General features: G+C 40.9%; 1 protein-coding gene across 5 annotated transcripts in view; it reads right to left on the reverse strand.

The window, feature by feature from the left end:
- ELOVL5 (ELOVL fatty acid elongase 5) overlaps positions 1 to 25,406 on the reverse strand; it is a 90,835-nt gene that overhangs the window by 8,818 nt on the left and 56,611 nt on the right. For 4 of the 5 annotated variants that reach the window (XM_010587050.3, XM_064287436.1, XM_003404427.3 and 1 more), the window contains 3 exons: positions 20,682 to 20,747; positions 17,559 to 17,746; positions 396 to 473 (listed from right to left, as the gene is read on the reverse strand). In XM_010587050.3, coding sequence (XP_010585352.1) covers positions 396 to 473; positions 17,559 to 17,746; positions 20,682 to 20,739 — 324 coding nt within the window. In that variant the 5' untranslated portion in view covers positions 20,740 to 20,747. Of the gene's footprint in view, positions 1 to 395; positions 474 to 17,558; positions 17,747 to 19,325; positions 19,477 to 20,681; positions 20,748 to 25,406 lie in introns of all 5 variants that reach the window. The other variant, XM_064287446.1, reaches the window with a different exon arrangement.

Raw genomic sequence — 25,406 nt, forward strand, 5'->3', positions numbered from 1 at the left:
CACTTACAGTAGAAGTCAAATTCCATCTTTCACACAGTGCTCAGAGGGCACTTAGAAGAATGATTAAAAAATCTAGGACATTATCCTTAAGATCTCATTCACATAAATACTGACAAATGCATGCAATGCCCCCTTCCCAGAAACTATTAACAATTATTACCTTTGCAGAGAGAGAAGCTTTACTTTTCATTTTATACCTTTTATGTTCCAATTTTCATACTGTGTGTACATGCTGCTTTTATAATTATTATTTCTTTAATGTCCAGAGATTATCTGGGCAGTGAGGTTACAGCTTTTTTTTTTTTTTTTTTTGGTCTTCTGTACACTTTCCTTATTTAAAAACAAAACGGCAAGCTACATAATAAATGTTATTTAAAAAAAAAGTGCAACAGTACCTTCATATCTGATTCTCCCGCGCTGCGTGTTCCCTGACAGAAGAAGTTGTATTTGCCTTCCCATACTCCTGTCACTAACTAAAAGAAAAGAAAAAGACGTTCACCCATAATATCAGAACCACGAAAAGACTTACAAAGTGAAACTCCATTTATTTCAGAATCTGTGAAAATTTACCCTGGGCTATGCTGAAGCAAGTTTGCTCTGAGAAAACAAAATTATAAAGCATGTGTGAACAAACGGCAAGTTTGTGAGGACCTAGCCTTGATTTCACGAGGGGTAAACAAACGTGGTTACAGATCAGGTGGCGGACCTGAGACTCATTCCTGGCTGCCTGTCTTCAGAGACCCCCCTGTACCATTCAGCCTCTCCTCAGAATCCTCAACTCCTCATCCCTTTGTTTTTAGCATAATGGGCCTAACCAATTCCAAGGCCCAGACGGACCCAATCACAGCCTCCCCCGACTCCTGCCCCCCAGCAGCCTCAGAGGACAACACTGTCTTGCGCCTAACTCTGCCATTCTAATTACGGGTTTCCAACCTGAGTCAGGTCCCCAGTGTTACATGGCAGTGTTTTTCAAACACTTCCTAAAACCCAGTTGAGCTCAAACAGCTTCACAATATGGCTTCTTGAAAGCTTGAAGGGATTTTAGAACTGACCTGCTCCTGGGATGGCAGAGAGGCCAGGGGGAGGAAGAGGGGGAGGGCTGAGACAGCAGGTGAGCTCAGGGGAAGAGTGCGCCAAGACCAGGTACTCTGTCAGCTTCGGTGGGGTAGGTGGAACTGGGACTATCCTGGCCTATCTATTCTGCTGCGAATTTATTTTTTTTAAAAATCTTGGTAAAATATACATAAAATGTACCATTTGAACCAGGTGCCATTAAGCACATTCACAACATTGTGCAACCATTACCACCACTTCCAGAACTTTTTCATCATCCCAAACAGAAGCTCTGTACCCATTAAGCAAAAACTTCTCATCCCAGCCCCCTCCCAAACCCTGCCAACTGCTGGTGACCTCTATTCTGTTTTCTGTCTCCAAGCACTCACCTATTCTAGATACCTCATATAAGTGGGACCATACAATATTTGCCCTTTTGCATCTGGCTTATTTCACTCAGCATAATGTTTTCAAGGTTCACCCATATCAAAATCATCAGAACTTTATTCCTTTCCTTTTTATGACTGAAAAATATTCCACTGCATGGATGCATGTTTTGTTCATCCACTCATCTGTTAGTGGACACCTGGGTTGTTTCCATCTTTTGCCTATTGTGAATAATGCTGCTGTGGACATTGGCAATCTTCATTTTTATAGACAATGAAACCCAGGCCCCCAGGTTTTCAGCAGAGCTAAGAACCCAGATCATATTCAGAAAAAATAACCCTCAAGGTACTATTCTGCATTCCAAGATGGCTAGCTGACCCACCAGATTTTGACCCCAAACATAAACCCATTGCCATTGAGTTTTGACTCATAGTGACTTTATAGGACAGAGCAGAACTGCCCCCATAGGGTTTCCAAGGCTGTAAATCTTTATGAAAGCAGGCTACCACATCTTTCTCCCATGGAGCACCTGGTGGGTTCAAACTGCTGACCTTTCGGTTAGCAGCCAAGTGCTTAACTGTTGCACCACCAGGGCATACCACATACTGACTGAGAAAGGCTCAAAGGGGAAAAATACTCAACATAAAAAAATCTCCAGGTTTTCTTGTAGGCAATTACCTGGCTTTATTCAGCTGAGCTCTGTCTAAGCCAATGGTTCTCAAACTTGAGTGAGCAACATCAGAGTCATCTGGAGAGCTGGTTACAATACGGATTGCTGGGCCTCACCCCAAGCCTTTCAGAATCAGTGAATCTGGGATGGGACCCAAGCAGCATCTGTATTTCTAACAAGTTCCCAAGTGATGCTGAGGCTGCTGGTCCAGGAACTACACTTTGAGAAATACTGCTGTAAGCCCAGGGCTAATTTAGTCCAACCTCGGCATCTTCATTATTTCTTGTTCTGTGCCATCCCCTGGACACCGGGAATGGCTTCACAGATTGAGGAAATCATGCCCATTCCTCAGGATTCACTCGCAGCAGAGCAGGCACAGTGGTATCACAGAAAGAACCCTAATACCGAAGTGGCAAACTCTGGGTGACTACAGACCTGGCAGTATCACCAATTCACTCTGGGGGCCTCAGTTTACTCATCTGCACAACGAGGACAATCGGCCTAGACGAGACCCAAGGGCCAGTCTAACAGCCCAGAAGGAAAGTTTAATTTGACCACCCTGTATTTTCCAAGCTGTCTATTTTGCTCCAGACAAACACCTGTAAGATGCTATGCTCATTGCTACCCTTCAGCTTCCTCCTGATGTCCAGGGCAACTTCCACTTTTCCTTGTGACCTTCTCTTTGGCGGTCAAGTAGGGCTAGGTGGAGAGAAATCTGAGGTGGCATGCCTTGTGCCTGATCTCATCCCAGTATTAGTAAAAGGAACTGGCCACTGGTAGTGGTTTAAAGCCATGGCTCTCCAAGTGTGTCCCTAGTCCAGCAGCATCTAGTTCATGGGAACCAGCCAGACCTCACTTCAGAGGCAATGAGTCAGAAACTCTGAGCTTGAGGCCCAGCACTCTAAGTTTTAACAAGTCCTCCCAGTGATTTTGATGCAGCTAAAGTTTGAGAACCATTGGTTTAAAGCTGTGATTCTCATTCTGGATGCATAATAGGGGGCATTTAAAAATTACTAAAGCTGACCTCATGTCAGACCATTAAACCAGAAACTTGAGGGTCTTTTAAAAAGCTCTCCTGGTAATTCCAGTGTGCACCAAGGGGTGGGGACACTGGTTTTGTGCTACTCAATTTCAATAAAAATGGTTCTACCTATCAGTAGGATTTTGGGAAAGGTGTAACTGAGAACACAGGCCTACAAGAGACTCAGCTACACACCCGCACCTCGCTGCTGTCCTTGAAGGAACGAACATAAGAGTTTAGCTTGGTGAGCAACACCAATTCCCTCCAGGGAACATCAGGTGACTGCAAGAGTCTGAAGACATATTGTTATATTTCCAGCCAGTCCAACCTCAGAAACAAAAGCCACTGCACTCACACTGAGCACCCTGCTTGGTGTCAGATTTTTTTTTTTCTACTGACTTCCCTTTTTGCCATTTTCCCTCTGCTTTGTCATCTCCCCCTGCCCGCCGACCCCATCACACACACACACACACACACACACACACAAGCATTAAGAGTTAACATGGTTTTCACAGCCAAGGAACAGCACAGAGATTTAGGGTACCTGTGTGGAACCCCTGGTGACATAGTGGTTAAGCATTAGGGCTGCTAACCAAAAGGTCGGCAGTTTGACTCCACCAGGGGCTCCTTGGAAACTCTACAGGGCAGTTCTACTCTAACATATAGACAGGGTCTCTACGAGTTAGAATCAACTAGACGGCAATGGGTTTGGCTTGGGTTTTTGGTATGGGGAAGTACCACTTTATATGAAAAGAACAGTGGGTCACGAAGTGCAAGAACTGGGTGCAAGTCCAAGTTAGGCAACCATCTACATCTAGCCCTAGGAACTGAGGCAATTTCCTGGCAACTTGGTTCTTTCTAATGTAAAAAAGGTGAGGTTGGACTAAATTATTTCTAAAGGTGCTGTTCTCATTTTCTACAATTTCTATGTTAAGACTTTTTTAAAAAACGGCCGCATATAAATTATACTATACTATCTTTGAAAGACCAGCACCCACATGGTAATTTATCAGAAGGTGTATTATCTTTTCGGTCTCATACTACTCTCTCAAATCATGGCCAGTTAAGTATATCACATGTAGACCTATCAGATGTTCAAAGAATCAAGATACAAAGCCTGAATTCACAGTGGAGCTGGGAGGGTTGGCTGGTGTCCTCAGGAGACTTTGGGTACAGAGAAGGAAGTGCCATTTTGACACTTCTCTGCCCTTCCTTCCACCCCATGAGGAAAGTGAAAAACTACCTTTCTGTGGTTGTAGGGTACAGAAAGGGAACTGACGGTTCTTGATGAAATTTTAACGGGACTACCACAAAGAGAAAACTAAGGACAACTGAGAAAAGTTTTTGTAAGATGAATTTGTACAATTTAAAAGATACTTTTTTCTTATTTAAAATCATAACCTTATTGGCAAAATTAAAAATTAACATACAATTGCCATCACTATATATATATATACATATGTATATGGAAGTTGTCAAGGATTTCATTTTACTTAGATCTAAAATCAAGTCCCACAGAACCAGCAGTCAAGAAATTGAGCAAATCTGCTGTAAAAGACCTCTTCAAAGTGTTAAAAAGCAAAGGTGTCACTTTAAGGACTAAAGTGCACCTGACCCAAGCCATGGTATTTTTAATTGCCTCACACACATGTGAAAACTGGACAATGAATAAGGAAGATGGAAGAATTGATGCCTCTGAATTATGGTGTTGGCGAAGAATACTGAATATACCATGGACTGCCAGAAGAACGAACAAATCTGTCTTGGAAGAACTACAGCTAGAAAGCTTAGAAGCAAGGATGCCAAGACTTTTGTCTCACGTACTCTAGACATGTTATCAGGAGAAGAACATCATGCTTGGTAGAGTAGAGGATCAGCAAAAAAGGGGAAGACCCTCAATGAGATGAACTGACACAGTGGCTACAACAATGGGCTCAAACACAGCAATAATTGTGAGGATGGTGCAGGGCTGGGCAGTATTTTGTTCTGTTGTTCTGTTGTACACTGGGTTGCAATGAGTCAGAAGCAACTCAACAGCACCTAAAAACATCCATACACACACACACAATTTTATCATTTTACGAATCCAAAATTCTGGGACCTACTATCACTGTTTTCTAGTTACTATTTTGGTTTATGGTGCCTTGAGACATCTGGGTTGGTTTGCCTGACAATTTTAGAATAGGATGGAAGTCAAGGGTGGGTGGTATGTGAAGGAGTGTGTGAAGACGCGCAGATGTCTGAAACCATAAATGTCTAACTTGGCAGGGAAGAGGACGACAAACCTTCCCTCCTAATTCTGTGGGTACTTCAACTTCGGTGGTGGGCACAGACTGAAAGGGATTACTAACTCTCATGAATGAACTCCTGACATAAGCTTCCTGGGACTTCTTGTGGGCTGTGGCCACAGTCTTCTGGATTTTTCTTCTAAAAACGTCTTTCAGAAGGAATCCGGGTGGGACTGCCTTTACTCTTTGAGTTAATTAACCTGAAATTCCATTTAGCCCCTCAATATTGAAGCATAAGCCAGCTACACAAGCCAAAAGCTACTCATTCACTTGACCTTGGCCCACTGAGCCTCTTCTACCTACAGAGGTTCTTACAGGAGCTCCACCAGGCTGTACCGCCAACACTTCCATGATGGCTGCTGCCACTCAGCACCTGTATTGGGTTTTCTGTGTCTCTCAAACCATTGACTTCTTCTGCCTTTAAAACCCTTCCATGACTCATCACTGCCTTCACAACAAAACCCTAAATCCTAGGTACAGTATTCAGGTACTCACGTTCTTCTACAATGCACCACAAGATTATCTTTTACTCCCTTCCTTACCTACAGTCAAACTGGACCTCTTCCCATTCTCCAAACATGCCTTCCCACTACACAATGGCCAGGGCAAAGAGCTCAAGTTTGAGCATTAGCCAGAACGGGGTTTAAATCCTCCCTTCCCCTTATTTTTTGGGGTCTCTGGGTGGTGCAAATGGTTGACATGCTTAGCTGCTAACCGAAAGGCTGGAGGTTTGAGTTTACCCAGAGGCACTCGAAAGACAGGCCTGGTGACCTACTTCTGAAAAATCAGCCACTGGAAACCCTCTGGTGCACAATTCTACTGTGACACATGTAGGGTTGCCACCAGTCAAAACTGACTGGATGGCAACTGGTTGGTTTTTTCCCCCATGTTTAGCTAAGTGGCTTGGGCAAGGTGCTTCAATCTCTTTACACCTCGGTTTCCTCATTTGTCAAATGGGATAAAAATAGTACTGGTCTCTTAAGGTTGCTATGAGAAGTCAGTGAGATGAAACATGTAATGCTTATCTTCCTGAATATAGGCATAGAGGATAAGCACAGTAAATGTTAGCAATTATTTTATTCTTTTCAACTAGAATACTCTGTACCCATGTCTCCTACCCCCAGCTCTCAAAATCCTATCTATCCTTCAAAGGCCAGTTAAAATTCTATTTTCTTCATGAATGTTCCCTGAGCACTACAGGCTGAAGGCTCTTCTCCTTCCTTTAAGCTCACCCTGCCTTGACTTGTAGTTGTTTGTTCATATGCTCTAAGCCCGTGGTTAGTGGGTCTGTTTTAAGCTTCTGTGTAAGCTTTGGGAGAGTGGTACCCGTGACTCCTGCACCCATAGACTCCAGCATGGGGACTTATACACAGCAAGTGCTGAACAAATATGTGCTAAGCTAATGTTTTTAATGACAAAGATTTCAAGGCACTGCTTCTCCCCGTCTCCACCCCAGTTTAGGCCTAATGTTTTATTTGTAGGAGAAAAGAAAAAAAAAAAGCTTCATTTCATTTCTCCTTTACCAATTTGGGAAATTATAATACAAGAAAAGTATTTTAATGAAGCTTAAATTTGATGATATTCACTCGAATTCCATTCACAGACTAAAACCCTTTCTCATCAAACTGTATACTAAGGACTTGGAAAATTCAATTCTCAAATATCCTTTGCTTCAGAGGAGACTGAATAGTTTCACACACATGGACCAAGCACCAGAGTTAAAGCTTATTTATCTAAAGACCCTCACCAGATCTCCACAAAATGGGCCAATATCAGAGGACTATACTCTCTTCAGCCCATCAGAGGAAAACAGAGTATCCATGGGTAGTGGACCTCAGAGGCTCTCAAAACAAAGAGGACTGACTTCCCCTCCAGCCCCATAAACAGCATATCAGAAAAGACACTGCTCTAGGCACAGTCCTCATTAGCCACCAGTTCCCTTCAAGGCTCTCATCGAGAGGCTCAGAGCTGCCTTGGTCAGTTCTCCAGAACTCATCCAACTATATGTAAGGAGGCACTGCAGGATGGGAGGGCCCAGGATGCTGGACTAAGGTGATTCCTAGAGGTGAGGAACTGAAAGTAAGAGCAGGCTCTATGGTTTCTACCTAGTGCTTCTGGGCATCAGCTGAAAAGAGGGAACAACTATATTACAATGAAAAAGCAGGCCACCATGAGCAGTTTGCCACTACCTACGTGGCTCCCAACATCACCGACTACTCTAAGAGCAACCAGGAACCATTATTTACATGGCTTTTTCCAAGTAACCAAGATACGAGCAGTACCACTACAAAACCATTTGTGCTTTCTCCTTCCTTGGAGTAAAGCAAACTTTAATTAGGGCAGGAACATGTGAAGAGCTATAATTAAAACCTTGCTAGAAGCTTTCTTCTCTCCTTATGAGACAAATTAAATAACCAATGGTGGTTTCATGCATCTTTTCATTTAAAGAAGAAAAATTAGGCTAGTACCACAGCTGGGTTGGGTGACGCAGTTCATGAAGTGAATCATCCCTAGAGGCGAGAGCTGACTTTTCCCACCTAACATCACATTTAACTACAAACGAGTTATAACCTTTAACATGATAAACATATCCACGGCGCTTTCTGGAATGTAATCAAAGTATCTCAGAAAACAAGGTCATTTAAAACACTTAAGGAGTAAGTGGAAAAACATCTTCCTGGGTGGTCTTTGAGCCTATGGGTGGTGCAGTGGTTAACATGCTCAGCTGCTAACTTAAAGGTTGGAGGTTCGAGTCCACCCAGAGGCACCACAGAAGAAAGGGCTGGCAATCTACTTTTGAAAAATCAGCCACTGAAAACCCTATGAAGTGCAGTTCTACTCTGACACACATGGGGTTGTCATGAGTTGGAATCGACTTCACAGCAACTAGTGGTGTGGTGGTGGATAGCCCTTTATCAGTTTCTCTACTCCAACATCCTGAGATGTTAAAACAACACGACAACCCCTCTCCAAAGTGGGTTGGTTGCTTTTAGTGATAAGAGGTCGATGAGCTGTGTGGTTATTACCCCCGAGCAGACATGGAGCGGAAGATAATAAAAATAGACACTAACCATACTTGAATTCAACCGTATCACAGGGCTCCAGGCACTTTCTAAGCAACACTATCAAAAGTGTGTGGGGCTGACACATTTTTTACAGCTTCGACTGCTGCTTCTCTATCAATCCTCCAGTGTGTATAGACCTGCACAAGCCAATGTTTTTAAATGAAAAAATGGAGACCAAGAAGTGATATGAGTGATCCAAAGTCACACAGCTTCTTGGTGGCACCACCAGGACTGGCACACAGGAATCCTGACCCTCGGTCCAAATGCAATCTTACACAGCAATTCCAAGTTCCTCTGACCTTCTCTGTCTTTTTCTGAGTCCTCAGTAAGAACATGATGGGGATATTCTATCCATGAAGAACTGTGGGGAAAAGCAGACCTTTAGCTGCATCTTTACCTCCAGCAGATGGATGGTTTAAGATTAAGCATCAGTGACTCCGAAATTAAAAGCACCTATTTCCTCTAGGGTTTAGCTGGCCAATTTTGGCAGCGTCATTATGGAACAGTCAGGTCAAAGCATGTGGTTTTGAATTTCATATCTTTCATGTCTGGAGCATAAGGATGGCCATTAAGCTAATTTCACACCCGTGACCTCCGGAAGTTTTTTTTTTCCTGTTTATGACCAGAACACCCTTGGGTTACAGCTGAATGCAGGACTCTTGGTTTCATTATAAGGACAGGTTCTGTACACTTGAGAAGACTATAGAACAAAGCACAAAGAAACAGCTTGTCCTCAGCCCATCCTGAAACAGGTATGTCTGGCATTTTCCCTGAACCCTAGGTCCTGCCCTCTTATGCTGGCAATCCTTTTCTCTCACTGTTAAGGTTTCCTGGGAGGTGGCTTCCTCATTTTATACTTCATGGGGGTGTTCGTGGCTGCGGAGAAAAAAACTTCAAGCTAAGACTTAGCATTTGGGGCAGTGCTGGATAATGGTTAGGAGCACAGACTTGAATTCCAGCTCCACCCTGGAACTTTCCCCTCTGTAGAGAGGGAACAGTAATAATACACCTACCTTGTAGGGCTACAAGGAACATTAAATGAGTTAGCCCGGTACCTAGCACAAGGCAGGCACTATACGGCTTTATTACAATTCTAAAAAAATGTTCAATTATTTCTGATTCTAACACTTAAAGGCCCATGACTAGGCCTGAGGTGCTGTTGCGGCAACTGTGTAAGGAAACCCCAGCCAAGGCGGATCCTTTGCATAACCTAAAGAAAGATCTCCTGCCTACCTACTGACTCTTGTTTCACAGGGTAAGTCTGGTTTAGTTGAAAATTTGTACAGTGACATGCTCCTTGTGACACCAGCTGCAAAGCCAAGTCACCAAAGGTTTCCAGAGTCAGTTTAGAGGAGGCCGGCTTGGCCTTAGACCAACCTCCAGCCTCCTCTCTACTGGAAGGCATTCCTTTCCTTCCATTCTCCCTGCTGTAAAACATTCTCTGCGGACAGTGTCAGATAAACTCAGTGGCAAGTAACTGAGTGGGGTGTTTCTATACCCAGAGAGAAGGGAAGTTTTTGCTGAGTAAGGAATTTCAGTTGCAAGGGAACCAAATGGGAGAAGTATTCTGGGAAATGGTCAGGCTTTTCTTAGAAGCATTAACCTCACCAGACATTTCAACCTCTCAATACTTCTACAGGGCCACTATGAATCGGGATTGACTTGATGGCAATGGGTTTGGTATGATTTGGTTATACTTCTGTCAAATGGGGAAAAGCAGACTAGTAAATATCTTTTTCAAAGTCTCTTGGTAAAGAAAACAATTTTTAAAATAAAATTCAATCATCAATTGCCAGATCTTTAAAGTGTTTTTCCAAATCTTATTTTCCCACAATAACATATCTATTTTAGGAAAGCCTGACGGGAAAGAAAAACAACAAAACAGTTTAGAATAAAATGTTTCCAAAGCAACTGCTCTGTGGTTCTATCAAAAGACCTTCAAAGCCAGAGCCTGGGGAGGAACTGCCTGCCAGGTACCCTGGGAGATGCTTTAACAGCCCCACACAATTATAGAGAGGTTAGAAAGGACAATCAAAAACATCCATCCCATCAAATGCTCGATTTCTTTCATCTTTCCATTAAAAAGTATCAGAAGTCTTCAAAAGATTCAAAGAAAAAAATACTGATTTCTGGTTCTGGCAATAGGGCAAACTGAACAAAAGACATACTCAACTCCCCAACTATGAACACACACACAGAACTGCTACACAAAGCACACCAAAATATTTCCAACACCAGCAATGCCGTAATATAAGGTGAGGTTTGTTTTCCTCCAAAAAATTATTCTTCAGGAAAGAGGAAGTTAGCCTACATTCAAGTCTTTCCAAAATCCTTCTTTTGTTTGGGGAAGATATATTTACCTGAAACAACCCCAGCAACCCTGGTCTGGGATGCTTACATAGGACATCCGACAAAACTGTTTTGTCTGCTTGTTTTAAGAGGTAATCACATTTAATCCATTGCCATTCAGTCGATTTCAACTCGTAGTGACCCTATAGGACAGAGCAGAACTGTTCCCATAGGGTTTTCCAAGAAGCTGCTGGTGAATTCGAACTCCTAACCTTTTGGTTAGCAGCCACAGCTCTTAACCACTGCACCACCAGGGCTCCAAAGACATTTCTCATGGATTTATTATTCCTGGAGGAATGACCTCATAGATGTAGCTGCATGCAAACTTTTTAAAAAATACTTTAAAAAAGCAATACAACAAATGATTAAGTCTGGAGATCACTGTTATATATCTACATCATAAAACCAATACTTCCATGTTATGGAACGAAAAAAGGACACAGTATTGAGAAAAATCCAAAGTGAATCTTCAGAAACAAAAAATATATAGTCATTTAAACTAAAAAAACTCAATGAATGGGTTAAACAGAAGATTAGCTATAACTGAAGAAAGTACAAGTGAATTAGAAAAAGGCAGCAGAGAGAACAGAGGTAAAGATGTAGAAAATTTGAAGGAGAGGATACATAAAAGATAGACCAAGAATGTCCAACACAGGTCTAACAGGAGCTCCGGAAGGAGAATGGGGAGGGGGGAGAAAGGCCAAAGTCAACGAGATGATGCCTGAGTAACTTTCCTGAAGACTGGAAGGCACATAAGTCCTGGGCGAGAGAAATAAAAATAAATCTCTAGCCAAGGCACTGAGGTGGTTGTAGTTTTGAACAAGATTTTAAAAGTACCTGGAAAGAAAAACATTACTTAAAAATGAACGAAACTGGGGCAGCCAGCAGACTTCTCAATAACTGAGGCCAGGAGACAATGGAATAAATCTTCTAGAATTCTACGTCCTGCTATAATATTATTCAAATATAAAGGCAAATAAAATGTTGCTCAGAGACTAAGAGCTTACCCCTCACAGAAAGTTGTTTAGAAGAACCTCAAAGAAAGAATGGAGCCCACAGATCAATAACGAATTAAAAAAATCAGTAAACTTTGACTGCAATAATCACGAATGTTTATTAATAAACACTTGACAACAACAACACGGATGATGAGTTATCAGAGCTGAAATCTTCTAAGGCCCTTGCGTTGTTTCAGGAAAACAGAAAAACTGATTCCCTTTAGATTTTATGAAGTCAAGGATGCACGTTAAAAATTTACAGGTACCAATGAAAGAGTAGAGAGAATTAGAATGAATAACTTTCAAAACAGTAAAATACAAAAATAATGAACATAAATACCCAACAGTAAGCAGGAAAAGAGAAAAAAGGTGGTGGGTGGGGGGGAGGTGAGGGGAATAAAGCACATACACATAAAATGAAAATGGATTAAATTTGCCCATTATAAGACAAGTGACTGTCAGGTTCAGCCATTCTACTCCTAGGTGTATAGCTGGCCCAAACACTATCACATTTGCATGAGGAGACATGTCCAAAAACATTCATTCAACCCACCACTGTTAATTGGAAACAACCTACATGTCTGTACATTTGGAAAAAAAAAAAAGTCATAGACAATAAAATAATGCCGCGTGGTTAAAATTAATGAGTGAAATCTATAAAGTTCAGCATGAATTCATCTCAATATGCAATGCTAACTGAAAAACTGGTATTTGAAAAAGTATAAATAGTATACTAACTACAGAAATTTAGATAACCCTTTTAACCCACTGCCATCAAGTCGGTTCTGACTCATAGTGACCCTACAGGACAGAGCAGAACCATCCCACAGGGTTTCCAAGGCTGTTAGTCTTCATGGAAGCAGACTGCTTCATCTTTCTTCTGAGAAGCAGCTGGTGGGTTTAAACCACTGACCTTTTGATTAGCAGCTGACAGCTTTAACCAACTGGACCACCAGGGATCCTGAAAACCCTCTTAGAACATATTATATATTGTCACGGGTACAGACATATGTAGTAAAAGGACCAAAATAAATCCAGAGAACCTGGGAAGAGCTGCACTTCAGGTGCATTTTTGTAATGTTTTATTTTTTAAACTAAAATTTCAAACTGAAAATAAAATGTTAACATTTGTTCGGCACTTAAATATTATACCACTTTATTTTCCATACTTTGGGAAAAAAATTTCTTAAGTTAAAATTTAAAATAAAAATTGCAAAGAGAAGAAAACAAGTTCTGGATCTATGCCAATCCACATCCATCTCTCCAACTACCAATCATTTTTTATTTAAGTTACATTTTAAATATTCTGAACGTCTGAGAGAAAGATAACTTCCTCACGCTATCCAAGACATACAGTCCTAAATGCAAGGGAATAAACATAAACAAATACCCCAAAACAATCTTATTTGTAATCTGTGATTTATCTTTGACCACTAAATACTGTAAACACGCGTGAGTCTGGTATTTGCTTTTTGCTATCCTAATACCACACATACAATTTGGTGACGTAATCAGCCATTGTAAAAAAGGGAAGAAAAAGAGGTGAAAGAAATTTTAAATACAGGTAGTTCCTGACTTACAACAGGGTTCCTTTCCAACTACTCTGTCACAAGTCGGTTCTGGTGTTAGTCAAATATCTCCTATTTTTTTTTAAGTTTTCATTATTATGCCTTGTATTATCGGTATCTTTATAAAGCCGATCTTTTTCTTTGGGGGTTGGAAACATTACATCTGAGAACGATAGCATCAGCAAGTTATGCACTGCAACACTATATGTGGGACATATTACTAACGATAAGATGTACCAAAAAAAAAAAAAAAGGACAGTCATTAAGTGCGGTTCATCATCAGTTGGTGACTACCTGTACTGCCATCTTGTAAAGCCAGTGATCTGTGTGTGAGAGTGCAGTGAGGAACACTTAATGGAAAGGAATGTATCATATTTCTTGGGAACAATGAGGAGGTGAAAGGCTGAAAAATTAGAGTCCTCTCACGTGCTGCTATCGTGACTTCATGGAAGAACTGATCCTTAAGCAGGATCCTCAAAAATGAGATGGAGATTGTCAGAGGCAGGCTTAGGTCTAGCAAGAAGAAAGGGTTTCTAAAGAGTGGAAGCATGAAAGAGCCTGGTGTTGGTTTGAGTAGAGCTGGGTATAAAGGGCATGCTAAGAAAGCTCCAAGTTCCTGCAAGTTGTACCATCTCCGCCAGAGGAAAGGCCTGAGTAGTTCTAACAGCACAGTGCCCCTGGGGTGTTTGAAGCCGTGTGTACTGCCCGACACTGACCCTGCTTCCCTGGCAGCTACTGATGAGTCCCCACATCCATGCATGAGAGACACAGGCTGACCTTCCTTTCAGCCTGTTATAAACCAAGCAATTAGATCCTCTCTGCTTAGGGTGATGAGGTCAGAGGCACAGAGTGTGAGAAGAGCAGACACATCAAAATGGTTCCATACCACGACAGAACAGCTGCCTGAGTGGGAATGCCAGGTTTCACACTGAACATGCCGTTTAGAAGTGGCTTTGATAGCCTGCTAGGTGGGCTGGGGGAAGCTTGGGTCTAGCCACATGGTATACAATGCACAGTATACAGTAAAAATGAAGAAAAGCCACAATCTGGCATCACGTAGGCAGGAGGGATTCTCAATTTGGGGTTTGGGGCAAGGAAGGGGAAAGATATGTGGGTAGTTTAAAAAAAAAAAAAAAAATCAGCAGTTTCTATTTAGATGACCTATGCCCTAAATCTCGAAAAGCACACAAGATTTTGTTTGTTCTGAGGGCATACGTTTCACAAAGCTGAGTAATTGATGCAAACTATGTTATTTCTCTTCTACAACTTGAAATTTTATTTCTGAGCCTTTCCCATAATTTAACAACTAAATTAAATTAGACGACCCCCAATTTAATAAGCAAAAGCTAAAAGGCTTGTCCTAAAGTCCTACACCTTCAAAGTAAAACATATGTTATGATGTTGTTGTTAGGTGCCGCTGAGTCAGTTTTAACTTAAAGCGACCCCATGTGACAGAGTAGAACTGCACCACAGGGTACACTAATGTCCAAACAGATTTCAAATCAGGGATCTACAGCCTGTTTTTCCTGGAAATAAACACTAAGTGAATGAGACAATTGAAAGAAGTGCCACATTCATTCTCTCCCTTGAATATTCCTTCTTCAAAATGCATACACTATGAACAAACCTACACTCTTCCTACATTTTAAATTCAGTTTCAGTTTTAAAACTATAATTCTTCCAGGAATTTTAAAGTTTCAGTACCTTCCCCTTTCATTTCCTTGCTTTCATGACTTCTGTCTCCTCTAAGTGAAAGTTGGTTTTATTTGCCTTAACCGACAACTTGTCAAACAGCTGTGAATTCATGCCACAAAATTAAATAATCAAAAATACCACTGAACACATATTTATGTAAATATTCTTCACAGACCTCAGTCTGTAGATAAGCAGGAGAGTAAATAAAGTGTTACGGCCATGTTAACTGTGTGACCACAGGCAAATGGCCCAGTTCTTGGGGCGTGTCTCTAAAATGAGAGGCTTGAGCTCCATGATCTCTCCTGTTCATTCTGTTATAAAACTCCATGTCTGCCCTTCTGTGTTGCAGTTTTCAGTGGAATATGAATGCTAAGTAAAAAAGAAAAACCTGTAGCTAAATGAAATTCAACGCTTGACCAAGGACATGCTACAATGATATTACTGATGGTTTGTGTAAATATAGGAGAAAAAAAATTTTTTTAAAAATCAAATGTAAATATCAACTAACTTGGCTTATTCTCAACTCAGGCATATCTGAGTTCTAGGGACATTTCTGTAAAGGGGATTCCATTTAAGGAACTATAGCCTCCTTGCATATTGCCTATGTATTCTAAATTGTGGGTTAAAATGTTATTTTCCTTCTCTGTATATTTCTTAAACCTCTATATTCAGTGCTTAGACACTACTAAAAATAGTCTATTGTTCTCACCAAAGTGTCAGAGAAAAATCTATACCTTCTATTACAGTACGTTTAGAATCCCCCAAAGTCACTCAGATGCATATAGCAGCAACTTACATGGCGATTTTCTTCCCCTTATTGCCAGTGAATTATCTGTTTAAGGGAGGTTAAGTTACAGCTTTATCTCTAGGGCTTGAGAAACATGTAAGGCAACTGCTTAAGTTCTATAAAATTTAATAATCTTAAATATTTTTTCCTCTAGAATATTGTTAAGTATAATAATATCTCTATGAAAGATTTCTTAAGGAAATGGCTCTATTTATCTACCAATTATGGGAAAGTATCTAGAAAACCTGACAGCTTGGTGCGGTTTTGTCCCTTGAACACTGAGAGATCTGCAGCACAGTGCTGGGGCCAGGGTCATTCCTGGGCACTTCCCCTGCCTCCAGTCCTTGCAATAGCCATCTTTGAGGCTAATTACACTGCCTTCATTCTGAAATAGGGCAAAAAAGGAGCTGTCAGTATTTCACAGAACGACAAGTATCTAACAGCAATGAACAGTAGCATCTACCATCCTAGTCACAGAATGTATGATACATACGTAGGAAAACAATACACAGACATCACACACACACACACGCGGCAACAAGCAAATACACTGTTTTCCACTAGCTTCTACGCCTACATACACTCACACACACAACCACATACATTCACATACGCAACCACATTCACACATACACACTACCACATGCAAACGGGGAGACACCATCACAGCCTTAATCTGATGAAGAATTCATTTTTTTTTCCTCTAAACATCAATTTCTCACCTCCCTCTGTCCCTCACATCCTCTTCCTTCCTTACTACTCTTTGGAAAATTAAAGCCATACTAAAAGGGAGGCTAAAAAGCTAATAAAAAAAGAGTGCTTGAAAATGCTTGCTTTATTTATTTATTTATTTATTTGTATGACTTAATTCTCTACCCCAGAGATTAAGCAATAGGTCAGGGTTGTCTTTCCCCTGAAAAAGTATACAAACTGTGCTTACCACCAGAGGGCAGCTTTTCTAACCCTTTTAGCTTTAGAGGCTGTATTATCACACCACCCAAAAGAGGGAGCACAGAAGTGTTGATTCAGATTTGCCTTTCATTCTTTAAGCTACCTTTGCCTTTGAGATCATCACAGTTGATTTTCAACATTCCAGTTACATAAAAGGAATTGGGCCTGGACTTAGACAAGCCATTCAAAACCTAAAAGCAGATCTCAGGATCCACTCTTCTGAGCTTTAAAAAAAAAACTTTTCAAATCTCAAAACTATTTACAGTTACCACAAACATACCACAGACAAGTACCACCCACTTCCTTCCTCCCCCACCCATCCCCTACCTCCACAAAAGAATCAAGGACTTATTCAGTGCTTAATAATAAAATGCTCACAGAATTTGTTTTTCATGTTTCCTTCATTTTTCACCCTGTATTTTTCTTGTATAAAAGTATGTTTGAAAATATTTATTTTAGTTCAGAATAGAATATGAAACATAAATAACAAAAGAATCAGTAGCAAAGGCTTCTTTTCTTAGATCTTCTAGAAGGCTTATTTGTACAAACAACTCTGGCATTTTGGAAAATCAATTTTAAAACATACTCAACATGCATAAATGCGCTTGATCTCCCAGTTCTCTCCCCACCCGAGGCAGCTGCCTTTCTTCATTTTAAGAACACAATTCAGCGCGGAGATATGCACACATTTAAGGGAGAAGAAGCCCATGTTAATGTTTGTCCTACCTCACAGAACATATAGAGGGACAGCAACGTGAGTCCAAGGTTATACACCACTAAAATTCCCCGGCAAGAGAATGGCTGTCTATTCCTCATGTATTTGGGTCCCAGCCACACTATTAATAAGTATAGGATAGAGCAGATAAAGGTAGGTATATAATTGTCCAGAAGAAACCATCCTTTTACTCTGGTATCTGAAAAATAATAATAATAATAAAATTAGTGATAAACAAGCCAGATATAGAAATAACCTCAACTTTTTCAAACATTAAAATATTTCTCTAACCATGATTTTGTAACAGTCAACTTAATATTAAGGCTCCCAAACCCAACCAAGCAAGCAGAAGAGGCATGCAATTTCAACTCCTACCATACAAGGTGAACCCCCTTATGACAGGTTCTGAATAACAATGTGTATTATTCAGGGCTTTTCCTAACTGAAATAATAAAAAATATTCCCTTCCAAAGAATTTTAAAGAAAACAAGAAGCCAAAATTTCCACTAACTGGGTGTATTAATCAGATTGGTTGAATTATGCATGGGGTGATGAAACCCAAGATGCGACAGTCTTTGATCTCTGAAGTTCTCGATCTCAGCCAAGTGTCACCAAGTCTGCCCAGCAATGTGCAGACTCAGAGAAAACATGCCATTCAGCCAGATTAGTGACACGGTCGTTGATCAGAAAGGCAGCATCTGCTGTAAGTGCAATGGTTAGCAGCTGCAGGAACAAGGGTTTTTTTCAAGAAGTGGGGAGATGATCATGGAAAAGAGTCTCTGCAAGAAGCTGCCAGTGGCAAGCTGACAGCCCTCTGCCTGATGGCAAGTCCTCTTCCCACCGGCTGCCCGTGGGCTCTACCTGGCTAGGGACAGCCAGCTCCCCTAGGTGCTGCCTGTCCCCTGCAAGACTCAGTTTCATCTTCTGGCTGACTCCCAAGAAGCCACCTCTGCTATATGTTGCCGCCCTTTGTATTCTGCTGTGGTGATCCCCAAAAGCCTGTAGCTCCTCAATCTTACCTTTACTCCAAGGCTCCCAACTCTGGAGCTCAAAGATGCATAAAGGAGTCACCTCTTGCACCTTCGAGAAGCAGCAGCTAGCTGGAGCAGCCCTTTGAGCCCCTGGTTGTACCATCTTGCTACTGTCCCTAGTCCTTTGTCCCTTACTCTCATAAGACAAGCACAGGTCCACTTGGCGAACCAATTGTCAGTCTTCCTTTCTTGCAGACAGCCTAAACACCTCCAGTATTTCTCTAATGGCTTTCTTCCCTTGGCTGCAGAGGGTGATGCCCTCCATCCCCACTTCACTAGGTACTCTGGGGTTGTGAAGGGTGTTACTGTCAGTTCTCCTGAACTGGTGGTTCTTGGAAGTCCTTTAGGGAAGTAGTTGGCCCCAGTGAATGTAACAAGGGGATTCTTAAGGCCTTTGTTCCCAGCTCTAGGCCTAGTTGCCAATTAATTCTGTGAAAATCAAGTTCTCACTCAGCTCCCAACACCAGACTGTTACATATGTTTGTATGTGTGTACATACTACAAACATTCACAATAAATGCACAAAACAAAAACTTTCCATTTCCTTTTACTTAAACTCTTGTTTTGCACCTTCCCTTTTCCATGTTATAACAGCTCTTCATCTTTCCATATTCACAAGTATCCATCCTCTTCTTCCACTCTGCTATGTGCTTCCAGGGCTACTGGTCCCAGCCCCAGACAGTGGATATTTATGGGTCTAGTCAATCATGGTGATTCTAACCCCTCTCTCCAACGTCTGGTTCAAACCTGGGCACATGAAGCAATTCTGGTCACTGAGCTTTCAGGGAATAACAGTGAAAGGGCTTTTGGGAAGAGTTCCCTTCTTCTTAAAGCCATGCAAATGAACAGATTTCTTCCTCTTCCTATGAATGTGGTGCCCGGAGTGGCTGCAGCCATCCTGTAACCAGGGAAGATGGAAGAACCTATTCTGAGGACAAAGATGCTGAGGATGGTAAAGAGAATGACAAGAACAGGGGTCGTTGTTGACCTTTAAGAGCTCTGAAGTAACTCAGGAGTTGCTCTACCTTGTAATGTAAGCTAATAATTTTTATTATTGTCTCAACCATTTCAAGTTGGATTTTCAACCATTTCAAGTTGGATTTTCTGTCCCTTACAGCTGAAGTAAGGCATCATCCTGATACAAGCACATACAAATAGATCTAACTCATTCTTTTCAATGGTTGTACACTAATTTATTTAACCTATCCCCTATTGATGGGCATCTAGATTACTTCCAGTCTTGAAAAACAATGCTACAATGAGCATCCTTAAACATATCTTTGCACAATCAAGGTTAGCTCTAGGATAAAGTCTTAGGAGTGGAATAGCTGGATCAAAAAGCATGTGAATTTCAATAGAAGGCACAACCACCCTCCAGAGAGGCTGTACCAATTTAGACTCTTCCCTCACACCTTCGCTACTGGCAAAGATGGCATCAAACAGATTATTTAATCTCTGCCATACTAACAGATGAAGTATCTTTTAAAAATCATAAGTGAAACTGAGAACATTTCCTCTGTTTAAATCATTTGTACAATCTTTCTGTGAACCTAAAACTTTCTTCTTTATAGATATTAACATTAGAAGAAGGCAAAATGGAGCTGATTCACTTTTCTAAAAGGTAACAATAGGTTAAGACAAGTATAAAAAGCGAGTTCAGGTGTGTACATTTACTCTTTGACATGACACAAGCTGAAAGGACATTAGAAAGTCCTTAACACTGTAAAAGGGGAAGAGTTTCAAACTTCAACTGCAGTAGTACATTTTGGAAACCACTTTTAGCTACAGACTCACAAGAACGGAGGGCATACCACCACCGATAACGGTGAAACCGTAGTACTCGCAGGCTACAAGCTTTACAGCATAATCTGATCTCCAGATAAAGTCCGGAGAGGGTCTTAGCAGCTGTGTCTCTGTTACAATAGCCAGGGGACACTGCACAATTTCAACGACTGTCAGAGAGCTCCAAGTTCTTGGTATTTAGGATGAAGTTTTACCTTAACATAGAAAGTGCTAGCATTTTCTAGAATTCCTTCATGCAATATTTATAAGTGGCTATAAAAAGAGGAAAAAAAGGCAAGCAAAACCAGAAAACCACCTTACCTCGGGGGCCTAGCAATGCCTTGAAATAAGTACTTAGTGATGCATCAAAATGTTCCATTTTAAAACCTATTAAGAAAAAAAGACATTGATCAGTCCCTACTCAAAAATATTTTTCATACAGTACTTTTTTTAATAAAAGAACAAGAACACATTCTTTTCACACAATATGCTATGGGCAAGGCTAAAAAACAATAATAACAAAGTTTTTAACTTACAAAAGCAACCTATGTGCTATCAAAAGCAAAGACAAAAAAAAAAAAAAGCAAAGACACAATCTCGTGAATTCACTTTATAATGAAGTGCCAGTTTTCGGAACATCATTTCTCAACTCCATAAAAAGTCTTTTTGTGAAGATGAAATCTCAGTGGTGAGAAGAATGGAACTGGACTGAAAGTGGCAGACAGGAGAAGATTCTGTCTGAGCAAGAAAGGAGATTTGAGGTAAGATGACAAAGACAGGAAAAGCCTTATCAATCAGGGAACAGAATGCTACTATGAAAAGATATTTTTCTTTGCTTGTCACTTTTACTATTTATTTAAAACACTGCCATGTCCACAATAAAAAAATTCAAATATTAAAAATGGAAAGGAAAAAAAAGGACAAAATCTCATCACTTCCCTCCAACCGCAGTCTCTAAACCCCACCATCAGATGGACCCTAACGTTAACATCTTATGGATATACTTTCAGAGATTTTTCCCTCTTTTGAACACGAAGAAGGCCATGAAAGTCATTTTACAATTATGGATTGCAACCCATTAGTGGAGCAGCAAGTCAACATAGCATTAAAAAATAAACAAGGTGATCATAATAGAGAATCAGAGTGCTCTGCTCTTAGTGAGAATAAATATTGTTTCATAAAGCACTAGTTTACTTGGATCGTATTTTTAAGCATAAGGTACTTGGTTGTCACACAAAATATATTCTTACTGGGGGGAGTGTTGCTGTAAAAAAACTTAGAAAAATGCTGTTATATACAAAAGTATACATATTGCTTGTTTCCATTTAATAAAACACCTTGGAGATTGTTTCAAATAAGCAGTTACGGATTTACCTCAATCTTCTAAGATTCTATAGTTCACTACGTCCCATCCCCCTTTCCCATTTAAGATAATGCTCAAATGAGTATCTTTCTTGTGGGAATGTATTTTCTAGTCGCAAAGTTACTGGACCATGTATTTTAAATATTTAAATGCTTAGAGGCACTACATCGAATTGTTCTGACAGGGCTGCAGCAGAGTCTCTGGGTGGTGCAAACGCATTTTAATTCATTTCAGCCGTTCGCTGAAAGCTCTATACAATCCAGAGGCGCCTTGGAAGAAAGGCATGGCAATCCACTTCTGGGGAAAAAAAAAAAAAACCCAACCATTGAAAATTCTACGGAGCACAGTTCTACTCTGATGCACACTGCTTCACCACAACTCAGAGTTAACTTGATGGCAACTGGTTTTCGGTAGGGCTACAGCAATCTACACTCCCACGAGCCGTGTACGAGAATGCCTGTGAACTTAAATCACCAATAATGGGTTTTATCTATGTTAATCACTTCCAGTATCCGACAGGAGAAAACTGGCATCTCGTTTTTTGTTTTGTTTTGTATCTCTTTAACTGTTAACTACTGACTAGATTTTCCATATTAAAGTTAAGAGGCATATATTTTCAAATTTCAGGGCCATTAACCAGTTGTTGCACTGAAGCTTATATATTCTCTTGCTAGTTTTCAGGATAAACTACCTTATTCATGAAATTATTGAATGGCCCTGGTGGTTATGGAAACACTGGTGGTGTAGTGGTTAAGAGCTACGTTGCTAACCAATAGGTCAGCAGTTCGAATCTACCAGGTGCTCCTTGGAAACCATATGGGGCAGTTCTACCTGTGTCCTATACAGTAGCTGTGAGTTGGAATCAACTCGATGGCAACAGGTTTGGTTTTTTTTGGTTGGTGGTTACAATTAAATCAATCCAGCCAGGCTGTGAGACAGAGGCAGGAGGAGTCATCAATGACACTTTGAAAGCAGTAGCTATGGGGAGTTCTGTTCTGACATCTTTCCTGCCCCAAGGGGTGTGGGGTTGGAGGTAGATATCAGAAAGCATACTGACTTCCTCAACCCACGGCTGGAAACTAAGAAGGCACTGGCTTCACTGCTCTCCGCCTCTGGCCAAGGACTGACATGGCGGTAGATACGTAGCTCTCACAAATTCAAGTGCCTACAACTAGGTACACCATCTTTGTTCCTCAGTGGTTACACAACCTTGGCAACAAGGTCACTTCGAAATTCAACAGTTAAATAGTGCCTTAACATACTGTATTCCTAAAACCATTCTGGTGCTGAGCCATTTTCCCCCCTCAAACTAAATCTCCTTCAGGGGATGGAAATATTCTAGAAAACCCTGGTGCTGAAGAGAATGGGCTTAACTTTGCATTTCCTAAATAGAATTCCTCTGAAAATGGATTCCACAAAAAAATAAGTGCTGTCTACCTATTATTAAAGGCTGTTAAAAACCCTGCGATTTAAAAAATAACTTTATTTTTTCATCATCTCTTTTAAAACATCTAGAAGATCAAAGTTTTAGAAGACAACCATCATGTTGTTATGAAATCTAAATCACACTGACACAATTTAACTTCACGTATTATGAGTGTACTGTCTTGGAAGTACACCCAGAGTGCTCCTTCGAAGGGAGGATGGCGAAACTTTGTCTTACGCACGTACCTTGGACATGTTATCTGCAGGGACCAGTCCCTGCAAAAGGACATCATGCTTGGTAAAGTAGAAGGTCAGCAAAAGAGAGGGAGACCCTCAACAAGATGGACTGATACAGTGGCTGCAATGATGGTCTCAAGCATCGCAACAATTGTGAGGATGGCGCAGAACAGGCCAGTGTTTTGTTCCATCGTACATAAGGTCACTGAGTTGGAAGCAACTCAGTGGCACCTCACAAGGACAACATGATGTGTGGTAGGCCATGTACATACAGGGCACAAGATTCCCATTTCTCACGTCCCAAACAACCAATCAAAAGCCAGTAAGGCCACAGCTCAAGCAGGAAAGAGGCTGTAAAGGCTACGTCTCCTGTACTCAATTACTGATGGACAAGCTGTATTGCGGGGAAAGACTGACCTTGCTCTGAGACATTTTAAATCTAAATTCTGCTATTACTTGATGGGTATGTAACTTACTAATGGGTCACATGGAAAATATGCTAATTGGGCATCAAGCATGAAGGGGCTAAGAGCAGGTATAGAAGCATAATTACACTGGCAGATGATAAAGTGGTTCATGCTGGGATCCTTATCAGACAACTTTGGTTTGAATCGAGCCCATTTTTTCTACTTATTAGCGGTGCAACTTTGGGCAAATTATTCAAACTCTCTGCGCCTTAATTTCTTATCTGTAAAATGTGGTAAACAGTAAAGTAATTGCCTCTAAGGTTATTAAGAACAAATGAGTTGATATAAATAAAGCCTTCAGAGCAGTGCCTGGCACGTAGCAAGCCCTCAATAAATGTTTCCTACTGTGTGTTTGCCACAGGATCAAGTCCCCAATGAGTACTTTCAACCATCAATGGCCATCCGTGCTTCTCAGCAGAGGCACTGCTGGCATTCCTAGTGGAACCAGTCATTGTCCTGTGCACTGTGGATCGTAAACCATCCCTGGCCTCTGTCCACTAAATGCTATCAGTGAGCCTCCTAGACATGGTGACAAGCCAAAATGCCTACTCCTATGTCTTAACACCCATAGAGGACAACAAGAGAAGGCTGGGAGAGCTGGTAACATCTTGGCAGAAGGAAACTTGTCAAATTGAGACCTTAGCTACACATGGAATACAAGGGTGAAATGAATGTACTAATTCCATACACAAACACCAAGTACCTACTGTGTGCAAAGTACTGCTAAATAGGGATAAATGCAAAGGAGCATACTTGGTGAACTAGAATAAACTGCAGATTCACAATGGGGGAAGGAGCCAAAAGCAGTAAATTTTTTTTTTAAAGTTTGCAAATTGAGTAGATATTAGAATGATGCATACTAAATCAAGATGCATCCACACGTTTAATACCAGGTGGCAAAAAAATTCAAATAACATTGTTCTGGGATATATCATCAGGAACACACCTAAGAAAAGTCATAAGGGGATCATTCTATTTTTTAAGTAAGAGGCCCTTCAGAGGTCTGTAACCAGTTTGGGCTTTTATGTAAGGAGGATGTGGATAAGCTAGAAACAAGAGTAGAGGAAATGATTAAAAATGACAGAAAACAGACCTGTGCGGTGCGGGTAGGAGGGTGGGGGCGAACATTAGCAGACCTGGAAAAAAAGGAGGCTCAGGAATTGTTATAAATGACCTATTACTACAAGGACAACAATGCCTAGGACATAGTCCAACCTGAGAATCTAGGCTAACACATCACAGCAACAGAAAAGCAGCTTGATTAAACATAAGGTAAAATTTCAGTCCAAGAGTACCGAACCCAGCAGCAGGCTACCAAGAGAGCTTGTAGAATTTTCTATTTGGAGATGCTGAGGAATTCTGTTACAAGCCATCTGTCCTGAATGAAAAGTCTAAACCCATCTTAAATAGAGGCCCCTCGGAAGCTAGAAGGCATAGGAACACTCTTTAGTCTTCACAAAATGGAGATTCTTTTCCACAAAAGCACCTGCAAGAGGTGACTCTGTAAATAACGATACATCTGTTCTTAGACTACATCGCTTCTCAGCCTGAGAA

The sequence above is a fragment of the Loxodonta africana genome, chromosome 1 (genome assembly GCF_030014295.1).
Source record: "Loxodonta africana isolate mLoxAfr1 chromosome 1, mLoxAfr1.hap2, whole genome shotgun sequence".
NCBI classification, from domain to species: Eukaryota; Metazoa; Chordata; class Mammalia; order Proboscidea; family Elephantidae; genus Loxodonta; species Loxodonta africana.